This window comes from Triplophysa dalaica, chromosome 9 (genome assembly GCF_015846415.1).
Source record: "Triplophysa dalaica isolate WHDGS20190420 chromosome 9, ASM1584641v1, whole genome shotgun sequence".
In the NCBI taxonomy this organism is placed as follows: domain Eukaryota; kingdom Metazoa; phylum Chordata; class Actinopteri; order Cypriniformes; family Nemacheilidae; genus Triplophysa; species Triplophysa dalaica.
In genome coordinates this window covers 7,757,261-7,776,444 of record NC_079550.1, presented here as the reverse complement: position 1 = coordinate 7,776,444, position 19,184 = coordinate 7,757,261, and the positions used below count along the sequence as shown (strand labels likewise).

Sequence of the window (19,184 nt, the reverse complement as noted above, 5' to 3'; positions counted from 1 at the left end):
GTATATAACAGGCACAGTGAGGGGGGTAGAGAAAGCAAATATTCACTGGGAAATTAAAGTTGAATAGACACAGCAACAAACACGACAAACAAACGTCTGTATATTTTGGCACTTGGCGCGAATCAGAGATTTTTGAAAGGGATCTGGGGGTCATTTTTGGCCTAAATGGACCTGGTGTTACAGTTACAAACTCAACAGGGTTGTTTTTTTCTCGTTTTGACGATTAAGATTGTTAAAAAGGCGACATCCTTTGCAGCAAGTGGCGTGTCGAATTTGCCCTAAAGAGGTTTCAAAAACACCCCCTGTAAATAGGAGACAGAAAGCCAGAGCAGACTGACGCTCTAACGCCTTCATCTGCTGGCCGGCGACGTTGCCGTGACAATATTGAACAGATAAAGACAGAGGTGCTAAATAAAGTACTCTTTCTTTTCCTCTGCATGTGCGTGGTTCCCTTCGGCATTGATGATGGCCGTGTCTGCGTCAGGGGCGTCCTCTGCTCCTTTGGCCTCATTGGTTAAGTATGTCCCTGTATGTCCACACAGTCCCACATAGGTCACATAGACACAAAGGTACAACAGTGGACATGTTCAAGCAGTTTGCACACTACACTATAGGTGAGGGGGGACGGGAGAGTGGAAGGAAGCCATACCTTTGTGCCTGGCCAGATATCGGCCCACGACGATGATGAAGCACAGGGTGATGAAGACCACCACGGCCACCACTCCGCCGATCAGAGCGTGGTCGGGCACATGTTGTGCCAGAGCGTTGGGATCTGGAAGAGGGGTATGAAAGGATGCTTGTTAAAAGCTGAAGGAGGAAGGGTGACAGCTTTTCATTTGTGAAAAAATTTGTCAGTTCGCAACAATACACTGAATACAACGCTAAGCATTTTAGCTGGAGCCATTCGATACCATTTAAGGATTATTTATGTTTTGTTAACGTTTCGTTAATATGAATTTCTGACTAGATTTGACATTTAGGTCCTGAACAACTTGTGTAATTACGAACCGTATAAAAGTTCACATGAACCCTAGAGATCCATTTCAAGTGGACTTAAGGCAGTTGTTATGACACTACCCTAAAATTTAAAAAGTATTTTTTATTGTGTGAACAACATACTATTTCAATTATTTTTACCGTCTGCTTCTTAGAAAATGAGAAAGTCCACTTGAAAAGGAGGTCTTAGGTTTATACTAAGGGGACAGTTAACCCAAAAATTTAAATTCTGTCATGACTTACTCACTCTCTAGTTGTTACAAACCTGTTTAAGTTTTTTTGTTTGGTTAAAAAAACCTATGTGGACGAATGCTTGTAACCAAACAGTCCAAGAACCCCATTAAGTAAGATCTAAGAAAAATGATAATGGTGTTCAAAAGTGCCCCAGAACGCCTTGAACGTTCTTCAAAATGTCTTAATTTTGTTCAATAGAACAAAGAAAATAATAAAGGAATTTTTCCTACTATGGGGTCCAAGAACTGTTTGGTTAAAAACATTCTTCCAAATATCTTTCTCTGTGTTCATAAGAACCAAGACATTTATACAGATTTGGAACAATCTGAGGGTGAGTAAATGATGACCGAATTTTCATTTTTGGATGAACGATCCCTTTAACTGTTACACTGTGCATATACAGAGCAATTTAAAGGGATAGTTCAACCCCAAAACATCATTCAGTCACCCTCAAGTTTTACTTAAAACCTGTATGCTTTACTTTCTTCTGTGAAACACAAAGTAGATATGACATATTTTCATTTTTGGGTGAACTTTCCCTATATTGTAGAGTCTTAACCAATAATTCTTGACTACATGTAAAAACGTAATGAAATATGATTTAAGAAATAATTGTTTAAATAACTCAACAGTTGATGCTTTTACAGGTGTTGTTTGTCTCACTGACCCATAATGACATGATGTATCGCTCATGATGCATCGCTTAAAAGTATTTTGCATGGACGCAGCATCACACAAAAGCAATGGTTTCTCAGTTGCTGACTGTAAAAATGTGCTATTCGTAGTCAGCCATGATTAAATTATTCAATAACAGAGGGATTACTGAGATAAAGCATTTTAGTATTCCACTTGTCGTGCAATTTTGACTAGGGGCAACCCATCCCCTGTAAAATAAAACGCCTTTTATTAAGCCACTGATATGACTGAACATTTTAGAGGACAATTCTAATTTCTTAGTGTAGAACTTTTTAATGATTGGAGCGAAGTGAATTTCGAAGTGTGGACCTTTAACGCCCTACTTTACATCTTCTCCATTATAAGCTTTTCCCCACATATACAATGACGTTAGCATGAGGCTTAGCATATTGCACTAGATATGGGAATGCTGTATTTGCTGCAAGCAACCGAGTGTTGAGTCAACAATGTGACATGCAATGAAACCGAGGACTGGCACTGGTGTGTATAGCCCATGTCGAATCACACAAACATTCCCTGGATGACGTGCAGCCTTGAGATGTGTAGCCGGAGCAGCATTGCTTCAAAGTCAACGTTCTATACCGACTATCAATAGACGCTTGGGTGAGGGATTTATCATTACAAACGAATTCTAAACAGCTTCTAAATCCCTGTCACATCTCTCACTGCACTGCGAAGACCAAAGTGACTCAACCTTTGGTGATGTACATGTTTCAGAACAGCAGGGCTTGTGTCTCCAGGCTTTAACTTTGAGTGACTGAACAAACAACAGTAAATTCACAAGCCGTGGAAATTCTGCTGAAGAAATACCAATGGAATCATAGATGTCATGTTGGAACACAGCATTACGTCCTCATTGCAGATAGCACAGCATGCATCACGACTGCAATACCACCGTGTGAAGAGTCTCAGCTCTTGTTTGACCTGGAGTTGTTATATTGTCCTTACACAGCACCTTTGCCCCCGCTTTGCACACTATTCCAGCGCTTGTTGGAGGGTGTAAACTTTAACTATGTGTCTTTATTGCTCTTGGAACTTGCTCTCATTAGCTCATGGTGATGAATGGCCCTTGCCTGTGCTGCGCTTGGCAAAGTGACCCTGAGAGATGTGCACAACAGGGACTTTTGCAGAGGCGCTTCAAACACATAAATGAACCCATTTTGTTCAATTAACGCTGGGCTTTGTTTCGGGGCAAAACAAAAGCTTATGAAAATAAAGGACTGTAGAATTTATGAGCCTTGATTTAAAATTACGCCATGAATTACTTTAGCGTTGTTGGCAAGTATTTGCCACCTTTAATGGGATAGTTCACCAAAAAATAATAATTCTTTCCTCACTTATTCACCCTCATTTCTTTCCAAACATGTATTTGACTCTTTTATATGTGAAACACATTTTTTTTAAAGAAAAGACTCACTGGTTTTGTTATGCAATGGGGGTATATGTTGTTTGGTTACCAACATTCTTCAAAATATCGTCTTTTTTTCTTTTTTTTAAAAGGAAGAAAGTCAAACAAATTTGGAATGACATGAGGGATGGCAGATGAAGAAAGAATTGTCATTTTTGGGTGAACCGCCCCTTTAACTCGCTATGTCCAGTATAACACTTGCATGTGCATATCATAAGTGGATGTGATTTACAGCATCTTGATAGATATCATCTCAAAGAATTGAAGTAAAATGTAACACATGTTTGTTTGGTCATTTAATACCATGGTGTAATATTCTGGTATTACCAGATACGGTCCAAAACACAGATATTTCAGCCTTATGATCACAGGTCCACACAACAACGGCCACTTACACAATGCAACGTTTCGGAAGTGACAACCGCATTTAAATGCAGGAGTGAATTCCCTAAACGATGGTTTCATGTGTGTATACGGAACAGGTAGTCCCTCCCGCATGTTTGATTGACACACTGGTAACCATAGCGACGTTCTAACGTCTCGAAGCTGTGAATAATAACATAACCCCTTATCGGTTGTTTTTTGGTTAAAGAGTCATTTGTCTGTCAATTTAAACTAAACTACAACTGACAGACTTTGTTTTGTTTATGCTTGGAAGGCTGCTTCAGAGCGCGCTCCTTCACAGTGTTGCTGTGTTCATTTATTTTTAAAGGGGTCATATGGCGCGATAACATGTTTTTCTGTGTATTTGGTGTGTAATAAGTTGCTTATTCATGTATAGGACACGTGAAATTGCAAAAATGAAAGTGTCGGAAGATGCATTATATCTAAATGCGAATGGTCACCAAGACCTGCCTGAAACGCCTCGTGTAACCACACCTCCACGAATGTACGTCATTTCGTGGTATGATTTGTCTAAGACCGCCCAAATCTATATGCAAAGAAGGGGGCGTACTTGTGAATCTCAGCTATTTTGTGGAGACGCTGTGTGTCTCATTGCGAAAAGAAAGCCTCTTTGTTTGCCCTTCCAAAAGATGAGATAGCTAAAAACGAATGGTTAAATTTTATTTACAATACTGTTCCAGAACAGTACAATCTGAATATCAAGCGTGTGCAGCGAATTTCACAGATGATTGCTTCATGAACCTGGGAGAGATCAAGACCGGCTGTGCACGAAAGCTTTTGTTAAAAAGAGGGGCAATTCCAACCATTACAACTTCTCAAGGACAGTCTGGCGATTCAGATTCGCAGCCCAATGAGTATATTTCCATTGTAAACGACTTTGTATCGGACTAACGGGAGTTGAGTTTGTTTTGTGTTTGTAGCGCATGTTGTTTCTTTGTGTGATCTGCAAATGCAGACACGCGCGCAACGTGAAAACAGACGTTGTTGAGTCGTGTCGAGACATAGATAACACTTTTTGATCACTATGGCAAATCTTTATAACGTCTTATATAAAAGGTAAAACATATAAACTATAGTTTTTACCTATTGAACATAATATATTTTTTAAAACCTTACTAAACCTTTACATCCTGCTGAGATAGCGCTGGGAAAGTTGATGTATCGGCTTGATCATTTTCCGGATAAGATTCGGGCTCGAATTGATAAGGAAAGTACCGATTACATTTTATCACCTGTCAGTACAATTGCTTTGGAATCTGATGTTCCAAATATGGTAAGAGGCGTTACATTTCCGTCACACGCTTGCAGTATTTGACCAATCACTACGTGCTGGTTAACTGGCCAATCATAGCACACCTCGCTTTTCAGAGCGATGAGCTTGGTAAAAAATCCACGCGTTTCAGAGAGGCGGGGCAAAGAGGAGATACAAACATACATGGTTTGTAGAAAATACAGTGTTTTTTTAACCTTAAATAGTGTATACACATTGCATTACATCTCAAATAAATTATCATATTCGTTTTAACCGTGTCATTTGACCTCTTTAAGCGAGTTTACGCTTGTTGTTTGGTCTTAGATCATAGATCTCGGCCCTTAAAGGTGTGAAAAATGGTAGTTTTCAGATCTTTGAGATTTTTGGGTCTAAAAAAATATAACAGTTTTACTTTTGCCGTGTCTGTATTAACTGCTTTTTATTTTCAATGAAGATCTGGCAACTCTCTCACTTAACCGAAGGGCTCGTGAGAGCGGCTAGCTCTGTATCAAAATGAGCGAAGGTGAAGACTTCTGTCACTGTTATTTTCTTGCACTCACAAAAACAGATGAAGCCACACCTCAGATGGACGCTTAAAGACGTCATTAACAACTAGTTGTTGAGTTCGGTTCCGTACACATTGCACCGTGTTTGGGTAAATGTGGTTGTCTTGTCACTACCTGCATTTTTCAGGAGTTAATTCGGTAATAAAATGCGATTTTCACTCCCGTAAATTAGTGAAGTGTCAACAAAAAAGGATAAAGCACTAAAAGGTGAAATGACAACCGAATTTATCTGCAGTGTGAACGAGGCCAAAGCTATTATTGCAGCAGAAGTCTTTAACTGACTCGTGAATATGAGTCAAAGAGTTCATATTTATACAGTTTAATTTATTAAAAGTTCTTCCACCTACAGCTGAATAATGTTACATGATCTCAACACATTCTTCTGATCTCATTTCAAATGAGCCTGAGGAACTGTAAACATTTACCATTCATAAGGTTCATTATTTGTTCTTCTTTCCTATAAACAACTTTGCACAGAAATACAGTTTTGTATATCTAATTTAGTCGTATTCTGGGGATGGTCAGGTAATTTCTCCTCGGTTATTCAGATTCACACACAGCTCACTTTGATTATTTCCAACACAGACCTTTAAAAGGGTCATATAATGCATTTCTTATTACAAATTTCCCTCTAGGGTCCACTTATGTGCTGGTGCCCAAAACAGTCATATTCCGTTTCTTCGTTCTAGTTTTTCATTTTTTCTGAGGCCTAAAAGTAAATGGACCGTCTTTTTGCTGCCGTGCCTTTAAGAAATGCCCTCGTGGCGTGTGAAAAGTGCAAACTGATGGCAAAGCTCAGGTGATCATACACCGGATAACGGCTCTCCAATTTATTTTTTAACTGCTCCATCCATTAACAGCAATCTTTTCGCAAACGCTGCTTTGCGCAGGGACAGGTTCACAAAAGAATCCCCTGCCACTTAAACCATTAAGACCAGATTGAACAGACCGGGGTCCTTGTAAGAAATACACATCAGTGACCTCTTTCCAACACTAAGATCTTTTTGGAGGATACGCAGGGTTGCACACGAAGAGAACAACTTACTTAAAAAAAAAAAAACATTTTTCAATTACAGGATTCCTCATCATATGACCCCTTTAAAATGAATCACTCCCATGAAATAAACTTGCACTATTTGACATTGAACAGTTTTAAAGTGGGCAATTATTTTATATCATATTGCTTTGGTTTTCTGTGACCGAAGGAAATAAGTTCTGCTTTCGACCCCAGTTGCGTTAGGTTTGTGGGCGGTTCTTCATTCTTGTTTTTTAATAACAGTTCATTTATGTGCAATTCATATCATACGATTTCATGTCAACTCGTAAAGGTACTTCCTGTGAGAACCCACCATGTTATCAGACATGATTTGTTTTTCTAGTGTGAGTTCTGCGCACTGAGATAAAAATATATCTTTTTTGCATCTTCCACATCACAAGAAGTGCATTCTGCGAAGAATCTACACATACAGTATAACTGGTCACAGGGCAACATTCATCTATCTGAGGTGAGCAACAAATGCATCTTTCTGTCGATGGTGTAAACACAACAGAAGACATATACTGTACTCCTATAGTTCATGAAGGTGGGACTCTCAATAGAGATTCCATTAGAAGCTATTAGTCTCATTCAATGATGGTAAGTGACATCAGGCCTAACATGTAGAGCATCTCGCCTGGGTGTTAATGAACCCCATTAACATGTAAAAAGCCAGAGGCAGGAGTGAATGTGTTTAATGGCACACATACCCGATCTGAATGTTCGAGAACATTTTCATCCACTGTAAATATATCCATTTATATGTCCATTTTTTTGCACCCTCATTTGTGTCAGAGACTATAAAAGTATATTATAGAGTTTAAATTGTTGTTAAAGGATTATAGCAAATAGTTTGAACACAAAATGATCGCCTGTTTATTCTTTTTTTGTGGTAATCCACAACCAATGCAGTTGGGCTTTTTCTACTAGAAACATTCCTTGATGTGTTTTACTTAACAGCTGTAATCTCCCCACACTCATTTTACAGCTCATGCACACTCTGATCCCGGTGGAATATGGTGTGGGTGGCAAAAAAAATCTGATTCGATTTAATAAAACAAATTCCAGATGCTAATTATTAAAATGGCTTTCCTCGTGGGAGAGCAGGCTGACGGAAAACTGACCTGAAGCAAATAGTTAGAGCACACTGAGGTGGAACATAAAGCACCAAAGACCGCAGCGAAATAAAGCCACCAAGCCCAGAAATCAATGAGTCACAAAAACAAGACATGAACGACACAAAACAAAATGAAACATTTTCTGAAATGCCATGCTCACACTGATGACATCATAACATGATTTATAGCCATTGTTATACGTGTAATAGCAATTGCTAGTCTATTCGAGGGTTCATTCAATTGCGTTACGGTTATTTAGTTTCCTAAAATTGGAAATTGATCAAAACTAAATAAAAATTTAAATGTTACCTCAAAAATAAACTAAAAATAAATGTTAAGCACTAAAATTATAATAGACAATAATATACAAAAACCAAAATAAAACTAAGATAAAAATGAATTAATCTTATATAGAAACATAAAAATAAACCAATAAATTATAAAATGACAAAAGCACATACATTTTTTTGTATTTAGCACAAAAAATAGAAACGAATTTAAATATTAATAAAACTAAAGTCAAAACTATAATAACTATAATAAGTTATTTTTCAAAATAATATTTCATCAGAATTTTCAATAATTCATTTCTCTGCTTTACTGACTAACTTAATTTTAAGTTGATCTATTTATTTATTGCGGGGTATGAAGTAAAAATGTCAAGTTGGTATAAATATTGTGAGGTCATAATGAAAAGGAGATTAAAAAAGGTTTTAATTGACAAATTGTTTTGTTCAATTAATCAAAATCTTTTCTTTTAAAAAGGTTGAAAAGGTTAGTGAGGTGAAATGATATCATACTGTATCTCTAAAGAACCCAGTTCCCTATTTACTGTTTAAAAGAATGAATAATTAATATTTTAAATTCCATAAATAATATTAAATACTTAAAGTGTCACTGACCTGTATTCAAGGTTCATGCTTTCAAAAATGTCTTTTTACCTCATTACACCACTTGACATCATTGAGTCATTAAATCTAGTCTTTTGTTTACAAAATTGTGCGAAACCAATAAAGATTTAATTTCCGTTTATTTGGCACATGCCTTATTCATTACACCTTTGAAAGATGACAGCTTTATCTGTCACCGGCCCATTCATTCCTCTCACTAACGGCCAAACATTTTCAAGCAGCTCAGGGGTGAATGACAGCACCATGGAGCACCATCACATTTCACAAAGATCAGCAGTGCTCCCATGCAAGGCAATGACTCCCAGCTCATGCTATGGAGGAGGTTAACCCGAGCCGCCGCTTCCTGTCTCGCGATGATGATGTCAGCACTGTGGCAAAGAAATATTTACCTGTGGTTGTACCTGGGCAATCTTTAGCTGTTGCCATGGACGCAGACAGAAAAGGGCAGTAAGGAAAAACAAGGGTGAGGACATCACAAGGGGAGAGAATTAAAAAAACGGAAAACAGTAGCCACACAACTGGAAAACCTGCAGTCTGTGCAAATGAAAGACTGAGACGACATGATGGCTTCATATAAACACATTCTATGAAGCATGTCACCATCCTTCGTTTTTAACAAAATTAAAGACATGTTAGTTTCTTTCACAGTTTAAAAATTGGGATAATGTCTCATTTACGACCGAGCGACCTCGGAGTGATTCTAAACGTAGTGCGTGTTCATCCACTCGGGACAGTTATATCTGCCCTTCGCTTTACTGAATCAGAGCAAAACGTCAGATTAGAAATACCTTTTATCTCTCACCTCTTTGACAAAATGACAGACAGAATTTCAGCTGTTGCTTTTATCCCTGAACACTGGAACCTAAAACCTTTTAGTCCAATTTGTATGACAAACAAAAATGGCTGATGTGAAAAGGTCGAGGTGATGTGAAGGGACAGTGAGTGAGAGAATACTGACCAATTTCTGTGAGTCCGTTTCTCTTTGTGTAAATCAGACAATACTGTCAAAAACGTACGCAAATCAAAACACAGTTATGACAGAAGATATTTGATTGTAAAGAGTATTATTTTGTATTTTGCATTATTATATTTCTTAATATCAAATTTTACACCTTACATCCTACGTATGAAATAAACTATTCATATTCTTCTGTTGCTTTATTTCTCATTGGTCAAGTCTTCTCATTCCCTAAGGATAATGCTTAGCTTTATCATCAACATCAGCGACACAAACGTTTGCTAGTTTCCCTGTGTCTCGACTTCAAAAGCACAGTTTTGATCAGTCTCACCGTGGCGCGGCTCTCATGCACCCTTCCTTTTACATGTCTGCTAAACTGATTACAGATACATCATCAGCCCTTTAAAAAGACCCAAGGAGAGGAAGAAAAGTTAAAAGAAGCGTAAATACAAGTCAGCAGTTAAGCGATATCTGGCAAGAATTAAGTTTAGGATCAACCGAGGGACTATTGGAGCTTTTCATCTCTCACGGAAAGAGGGCAGCAGGGCGCACGCTTGTGCAATATTATGGATGTTTGTGTGGTATTTCAAGCAAGGTTTTTTCCAGTGTTTCAATTGAGAGGGGGTTGGTAGCGAATATGTGCTGATTATAGGAAGCGTGTGATAAATATTTTACAGTTTTGAGCAAGTATTGGTTTGGACAAAACCCGTGGTACGTGCTAACTGCTGATGCTCATTTAAAAGTCAGAGGAGGAACTTTGGGTTCAGGACAGCCAGAGGGAGTCTCCTATGCATAGACCCACTGATGACTACAATTATACTATACATTACATGAAAAAATAGGCATTGTCATTTTTTATTTCACTGGGACTTAAAGGACCAAAGACATGAATCTGTAAAAAATGAATGGTTTCTATGTTAGATTATGTTTATATAAGTGTAAAAGATTATTGGTTGTTACGAATACAACGTGTAGACGCACATAGACAACTGATGTGGATTAAGCGTTGCATTGCGAAAACAAAGTCAACAAATTGGAGATTTAAAGTTTAGAGTGGTACTATCCAGATTTTTTGGGAGAGATGTTTAAAAAAATACATTCTTAAACATTAAAAACAAAGCAAAACTTCTGACGGACAGATTGAACTTTAATTTAAATCATGTTAAGAAGTTAATGTTACTGAAATTATATTTATAGACTTTTCAGCGGCAAGAACATAAACAAATGTTATGTGGCCCAGCCGCCCAAAATTAACATTCAGTAGACTTCCACAAAGTATCAATAACTGTTGAGTAGTTATAATTTAATATCAAATAAAATATTAATAGAAATTCAATATAACACAAATTGTTATATTATCAACAAACACAGACCGGAAGTTAACTTCAGACAGGGCGCGTGTGAAACCGTCTATAATTACCATTTGCTTTTGTTTCATAAACAGATTAATCCAAATTTAGCTATTAGTTATATTATTAATAATTGTTATTAATGTTACAATTCAGTGGAATCTGAACCAGAACCGACATTGTGAAACTCACTCCAATTTACAATTAATAACAGCCAAAAAAAATAATTGTGATGAATCACTGATAATAACATAACATCGACTAAATATTCCAATTTCTTTCAGTCCCCAGATTTTTTTTTAACGTACCAGCAGACACATTAATAAATGTAAATTAAAATGGTAAATGGTGATAAGTAGAGGCTGTGTGATTTCAACTGACATTTATTGCCACTTGGCAGTCGTACCGTTAGCAAATTAGGTTCATCCGAGAGCCGAGTCGGACGACTCATCCTGAGAGGAAGGGCTTAATAAATATCACACGGGTGAAGTCAGACATCTAGATGAATTAGGACCAGAGCTAATGATTCATGAGCATCACTCTCTCTGTCCCTCTGTGTCTCTCTCTCTCTCTCTCTCTCTCTCCACCTGTCTTTTACACACATAAAAATTCCTTTAACTGGTGAGTTATCCCCTGCTGGAAAATGCTGTAACTGCACCATCATAAAGTAAAATGAATTGAGCTTCTTGAGCCGTTTAAAATCAGCAAAATATGTTTCACTATATTAAATGCGCAAAACAAAACAATTTTTAACTTACCTTAGCCCAATTTGAGCTGTCAGATATGTTTTCATGGAAAACGTTAGTTTTAGTTCAAGTTTAGTTTAGTTTAATTTCAAAATGAACTTCAGAATGGCAAAAGTTTGCAAAGTTGTACATAAGGGTTGGGGCACTGTTTATGTACCACCATCACCCAATGCGTATTGTCATGATGGGTCTCACTCTAAACAGCTTTTTTTTAAATACATAATGTATTTATGTACAATTATTTAAAGGTGACAAATTTGGGCATCACTGGTGTTACCAAACGAAACAGCAATCTGTTTAATTGTCTTACTGTAAGTTTACACAAAAACAATGGAGTAGAAAATGGAAATGTTTATCGATTGCGTTAAAACACGTTTTTAAAACATACACATGACAACATTGTGAAACATATTCGGTACACATAACAACTGTGTTAAAACCTTCTGCGTTCATACAGATTTGTGAAAATGACGCTGCATTATGCAAGTATTTGGTGACGTCACTATGTAAAGAAACAACCTATCTATGCACATACGCAAATTTAACCAAAAAGTGCTTTTTACTACCGTTTGTCTGCGTATATGTGTGTTTAGAGTATAGTTGATGTAAATAATGTCTCCGCTGATATTAGTGATGCAGTAAATCCTCACACTGCTGGAGAAACACAAACAGTCCTGGGGGCTGCCATTAATGTTGTGAGAATACTCACACATGCCTGCACACTAAACATGTAATACACATGCGTTCGACGTCAGCGTTTTAACAGTTTACACTGAGAAAAAATGCACTTTGAAACCTGTTTTCATGTGAACAAACAGCCAAAACGCATAAAATGTTTTTAATTGTTAGTTGAAAACGTTGTATATACGCCCCAGAAGCATCAGACATAACACTGGCTCGATCAATGAAGTAAGTTAGGGGCGAGACTTTCTGTTGATCTGTCCAATAGCAGACAGAGGAAGTGTTTGCATCTTAAAAAGCAAATATTCTTTCTGCAGTTCTGTTTGGTGCTGCTTGTGGCAAAGAGATTCATCTTTTTGGAGAAACGAATAACCGATCGCACCTTTAAAAGTTTGTTTGTAAATATAGTTCCTGTTATGACAAATCCCATGTACAATAATTCTCTTTGGTACAAATAATTTGTACCCTCCGAATTCTCTCAGAGAATCCTGTTAGCTCTATTAAAAGCTACGCTACAAATCCGTCTCTGTCCCTGGTGCTCTGTATTTTCCTTCTAATTTTAGCCCTGACAAATGTCATCCGTATTAGCAGCGGGCCCCTAATTGTGTGTTGTTCACTTGCTAGACTTCCTTGTTTCCGAGAGCCAACTTATCATTTCTGGCTCCATCTCACTTTGGTGGCGAATACTGCAGCCAGCAGCACTTTCTTCTGCATGTTGCAAACTAGGGCAGGAGAACTTTACGTACCCGTGTGTGTTTCGACACTGATTATGATGGATAATAACGTAAACTTTGACCAAATAAAATAAAGAATGAGAACTTATGAGAATACAAGAGAAAGTTATGGATTTTTGTATTATCGTCCAGAGGTTAGCGTTGAACCTGACGTACTTACCGTACACATACAGGGTAAATTCATCGCTGTTAGTCCCCAGGTGGTTACTGGCCTCACAGCGATATGTGCCGTTGTCTGTTTTATTAAGCGTTGTGATGATGAGATCTCGGCCCTCTACGATCATTCGCTCAACATCGGGAAGCTCTCCGCCATCTTTTGTCCAAAATACCGGCTCGGGCCTGAAAATGAAATTTGGGTTATCCAAGTCTATTAAAGTGCCGACCCCTTCAAATACTTCTAGCGACCTCGCATTTTATTCAGTAAGAACTTTGAATTTGGTTGAGAAAATGATGACAGATTAGCACTTGTATTCGTTTGGGCCATAGGGTTATGTTCAGCAACCCGGCGGCAGACGAGATAAGTCTCTCAAATTATTATCTTTTCTGCTGAGAGAACTTTTTACAGTTTCGGCCTCTAGCGCAGAAAGGTCACGTAAAAGACTTACAACTGCCTCTAAACGATTATATGACTCAGTAAATCTCTCCCAAATATCAAGATCTGATTTAGTATTATTGCCTTTTTGTTCTCGGTATGCAGATAAGGTCTCCCTTGAGACGTGGCGGTTCTGCAAGTTCAACATCATAAGACAAAAATGAATGAAAACATTCGAACAACATTCAAGTAGGTAATGAAATGAAAGGCGGACTCACAGCGGGTTGCCCTTGGATACACACTCCAGTTTAAAGTACTGTCCTTCCTGTGGTACTATTACTGAGTGCACGATCTCTACCTGAGGAGCATCTGGAGGCAAAAAGGAATCAAAAATCAAGAAAACATCAGTTATATTGTACGGTTTACATATACGGTACATACATATGTACGATATTGTTGACTAATTCCCTACACTTTGCCCCAACCAGGGAGGGCATTATAAAGCCACAAGGGATTCATTCTCTCTCTTCCAGGATATTCTCACTGACAGCTATTTGACAGCAACCATAAATCATTTGTTTTCAATGAGGGTAGGCGATCCGAAGCGACTCAAGCAACTAAGTGTGGCGACTACAAATAGCAACGCAGGCGACCGAGTTTACATCATTTCAACGAGATGCTGCAGTCAATGAGAAATGTTACCAGCATCCAACAGTCCGCTGCATTACTTAAATTCTGTCAATTTATCATTGTTGGTTTGAATACATAAGCAATGCATTGATGAGATATATATTTGGACAGTTCCCATTGCTCCAAAATTCTGCCCCTCTGGGCTGTATATTACATGTATACATTAAATATAATATTAACATACCTGTAACAATAAACAGGCTTATATTTCTGAGCCGGTGTGAGTTTGATGCTCTGCCCAAATGTCTTAAATTATGACAAATATCATGGAAATGAACACTTTTGAGCAACAACAAAGCCGAGAACTAATTCAGTGAGATTTCCCTTCAGGAATGAAACGAGCCCTGACACATTTTGCTACTTCAAAAACTATTTAACCATCTGTCATAACACTCCAGATTATTTTAAATGTAAAATAAAAATAAAGTAATTTAATAGGGGTGACCCCAAATAGTCAAAGGTGTTCGCAGAGGTGTTGTGCAATAGGGATCATGCCATTTTGGTTATATGGACAGAGGCGTAGCAGACGGGCTCGCACAGCGCCGCTAAAAATATAATTTTAGCGTTGGGTACCGAAACCTCCGGCACATAGGAGTGTGCGGTCTGGCTATGACCCAGTGCAGGATCGCATCTCTCCGCATCTTCTGTGCTGTGAGACAGAAGACTGTGCTTGCGAGTCATCCGAAGATGACTCGCAAATTATTGTGTACACCGTTTCCAAACATTTATCACTTACTGAATGCTTGGGCATATAAATATGAATTAACACTTTGTCTGTAAATGCACGTAGTTTGTATACATGATACGTTAAAATTAATGAAGTAACATAACCAAAATCAATGCATATGGTCCAGACTTTTGGAATTTGTCATTCTCTTCACTGAAAGCAAGCGTGTGTAAAGCAAGAGTAAGTGTGACGGAGAAAGTGTGCGCAGGAAAAAAAAGTGAAAGGGACTTTTTGACTGTTTAAACTGTAAGATGTTTTATAGCATTCCTACTTTACATGCGTTAACTATTGGTACTTCATTGGCAATGAACGTGCTTTATTCTCGTTTCTAAACAAATAAATAATTCATTATTATGAACTATCAGTCGACTATAGGCAAGTGAAACCTAAAATATATTAAAAAAGAAAAATAGATTATATTTATATACAAAAGTCAGTTTTTTCTGATGAAGAGCCTGTGTGCTCGAAACGTTACACGACATTCTATGGTCTTTTAATTAATACTTTTTTATACTTTTTGGAGCTTTGGTGTGCTGACTTTTGCATATAATCCTTCATTCGTTTTTTGATCGAGCACTCATTTAAGGTTGATGTCCACATTTGTCTGCTTTTTATAAAAAAATATAGCTCTATGATACATATATTTATTGTTTATAGTGCAATATTCGATACTTTAAAATATTGTTACACACCTAAAGTACACTGAATAATACAAAAAAATATAAATAAGGGTGATAACAAAAAAAAGAAAAAAAGGAATTGATATGCTGGTACATTTCTATTTTTGTCTAAAATGGAAATTTCAGACATTTGCGCATCAACCTTGAGATTAAAACATAAAAGATCATTAGATACAGTCAAGCATTTCCAAACTTTTGAATGGTGGGTGTTCAAGCTTTCAAGGGTGTTCAAGGGTGATGTAATTCACACCCGGCAGTGAAACAGCTATAACATGATGACTTACAATGAACTTCCAGCACCTCAGTGACCCGGTAAGGCATGGAGCCCAGAGCGATGTGGTCCACCACACAGGTGTAGGCGGCTCCGTTATCCTTCCTGTCCACCTTCAGATGTACAGAACTTCTGACCGTGAACGACCTACCGGTTGCGTTGACCTCCTTCTGACCTGCCCCAGAAGAGTCACAGGAAACCCATAAGACGAGCATATCACACATAAAAATAAACACACATGCATGCATTAGATTGCAATTCACATCAAATTTCGACGTCCCATGTTTATTACTGCTAGTGCATGATTCACAACTACGCCTACAGTAAGATGTTTTTTTTAAGTTTCTGTCACTAAAAATAAAATTCAGAAATTTAATTCCAGTTCTCAACTACAAATGGTGCACAAACCTGATTTCAGAAAAGGTCATGCGTAATACATCCATAAAAAATACCCTTACACCTCAAAACATTTTGTCATATGTTGTGAAATTTAGAACAAAACATTTTTCAGAGCTTGTGAAGCATTATGAGAATCCTTATAATGTATGTCAGAGGACAGCAACACAGTGACGGAGAATCTACAAGCAGAAACAATCTCATGTAAAGCCACGTCTGTGTGTTGTGAAAGCCCTGGATCAATACGACAATAAACAGCCAAGTGAGAATGACACTCTGAAGGATTTCTTCCATAAAGCACCTCACTAAACGTATTCGTGCATGACCTGACCAGATAAAGTGTGGCTTTATCCATCTGCTCTATGATCCACACACACACATCTACAGGTTTAGTTTAATATTGAGAATATCTTTTCTGCCTTTGATTTCTGTCTTCAAAACCAAATCAAGTGCCATGTTTTCTATTCAAAACATTGATTTTACATGTTCTTCTCTGGCTTTAATGTTTTCCATCTAACAGGAATACTCTGATTGTTTAGCTTATAATGTAACTCCATTGATTGGCTATCAAACCAAACAGAGTTGAATCCGGGTTCACAACCCATTTTATTGGGTTATGCATTCGAATAAATGAGTTTTTGATACGAGTATAGACTATTTTTTGGAATGACATAAGTGGTTGTCAACAAAACCAAAATTGGCAATTGTAAAATAAAACACGAAAATAATTTGAGCAAGTACAAAAATCCTTCATTACCTTACCTTTTCACCTTGACTCACAACATTAAGCTTTTAAGTTGAACAAAGAATCAATAACTGTTGTGTAGATTTAATGTAATTAAATACAACTAATATACCATAAATATGAATATAGCCTAAATAAATATTAATATAAATTAAAAAGAAAGTAAATTGTTATATTTTATCACACATGTTGGAATGCTGGATTTTGATTGGCCAGTCGCGGCATTTGAAGGTTCCTTATTCCCAGATAACAACTGCTCAAAACGAATAACACACGCTAACCTGGATGCAGCAAATCATTTTGCCAGGTTCTTTTGACAAATTAAATATAAATATGTATTTTAACAACATATATGACAATATATGTACGAATGATTAAACCAAATTGCCTGTTCGTGACATTTGAACGTTGTTTTTTACATTAAAACCGATGGTAAGCAACTTTTCCTCGTGGAAGGTCTGCATTTGGTAAAACTGAGCTAATAAAATATTTCAAATTCACATTTCATGTCCAGTTTTTTTTCTCATGTGGCAAGTAGCTGTGTAATAAGCGTAATAATCTACAAGCAGTCGGCTGTCATTGCAAAATAAGCCCATGATCACACTGTCGGGGCGTTTTTTCTGCCACAACAACTGGCTACCTGTACATTATCCCTTACATGACCAAACACACCGTAAGTTCACTTCAGCCATGGAACATGCGTCTGATGAAACCGTCTATAGTACCTTGTTTTACATCTTTGATATTAGAATTTTTTTTCAATACACCACACGTTCTGGTAGACTTTTGCTAGAGCATGTTATAAATAACACGCTCCGATTAAAAATATGTACGATTTATGAGTTTCTGCATGAATTCAGGCCCCTGCTGGCACTCAATATGAGGAACACCGGTATGTAATTTCATATACAACATCTGGTGATTAATAAAAAAAAAGGTGTGAATGCTAATTGCTGTGAAATATGGTGCAGCGCGATATCTGCTCAGAAAGTACGTCATTATAAGTGCTCAGATGGCTGAAAGCACAGCTCTCTCTCTCTCTCAGCGTGGCCTGATCCTTTCCAGAAATATAGACACCAGTGTCAGTCAAACACTCTCTTTGCATAGCCTGCAGGGCTGATGCGCTCTTTTGCATGCACGCTATCATCCGATGCTTCCGGAAGATTGATCACCTCTTTTTAAGATGAGCTGAACTGTAAAGAAATGTTACAAAATGCACGCTTTTAAAGAAGAGGCACCAGAAAATCCTGTATGAAGGAAAGACTTTATTGCAGTAGCACTGTATGTAGCACAACAAGGCGTTTGATATCAATAAAACACACATTTATGAATTTGGCAAGAATCCAAAACATTATCCAAAGCAATTCTATTTTTTAAACCAGTATGTGTTTTTCCTGGAATTCTATATCTATATCTATCACTATATAAATTGAGGACAGGACACAAAACTACAAAATTTGGTTAATAGCACAGCACACAGGGGTCTCATGCGATGCAATAGACCAGTGCGTCCCAAATCTGTTCCTGAGGACCCACTGCTCTCCACATTTTGTATATCTCCCTTAACTGGCATGCTTACTTCATGGATCTCTCCCTTAATGAGCTGATAATTTGAGTCAGGTGTGTTGGACACACCTGAGACATGCATAGTGACACCCAGAAACAGGCTTGGGAACCACTGCAATATAGGCCCTTTTCACATGACATCGCGCATCTTCCGTTCTGCCGTGAAGCAGTGTATCGTTACTTCCACTAGCACCTTAGAATGGAGTTTACCAAGTCCCTTGCACAGCTGCCACAAATACGGCTAGATGATGTACAACATCTTGCAGACAAATTTTCGCTTACGACAAGATGAAAGCTAGATAAAGGATACAAATTCTTCGTTGAACAGTACCTGTTTGATTACGAAGGTAAGTGTTGTTGTTTTTTATTTTAGCGAAGGTGCCAGGATTAGTCCTTGAATAAGCGTTCTGTCAGGTTTTTTCCCACTGCTGTGAAATTCCTGCGCAACGGCAAAACGGCAGTTCTTCTTCTTCTTGTTTGTTGCAAG

The 19,184-nt window shown here is 37.7% G+C and overlaps 1 protein-coding gene across 2 annotated transcripts in view; it reads right to left on the bottom strand.

The window, feature by feature from the left end:
* Positions 1–19,184, bottom strand: part of cadm2b (cell adhesion molecule 2b) — a 171,274-nt gene that overhangs the window by 1,771 nt on the left and 150,319 nt on the right. Inside the window, exons 6-10 of one of the 2 annotated variants that reach the window (XM_056755942.1) lie at positions 16,004–16,165; positions 13,901–13,991; positions 13,251–13,429; positions 650–772; positions 421–526 (exon numbers count right to left, since the gene is read on the bottom strand). In XM_056755942.1, coding sequence (XP_056611920.1) covers positions 421–526; positions 650–772; positions 13,251–13,429; positions 13,901–13,991; positions 16,004–16,165 — 661 coding nt within the window. The remainder of the gene's footprint in view (positions 1–420; positions 527–649; positions 773–13,250; positions 13,430–13,900; positions 13,992–16,003; positions 16,166–19,184) is intronic. The other variant, XM_056755943.1, reaches the window with a different exon arrangement.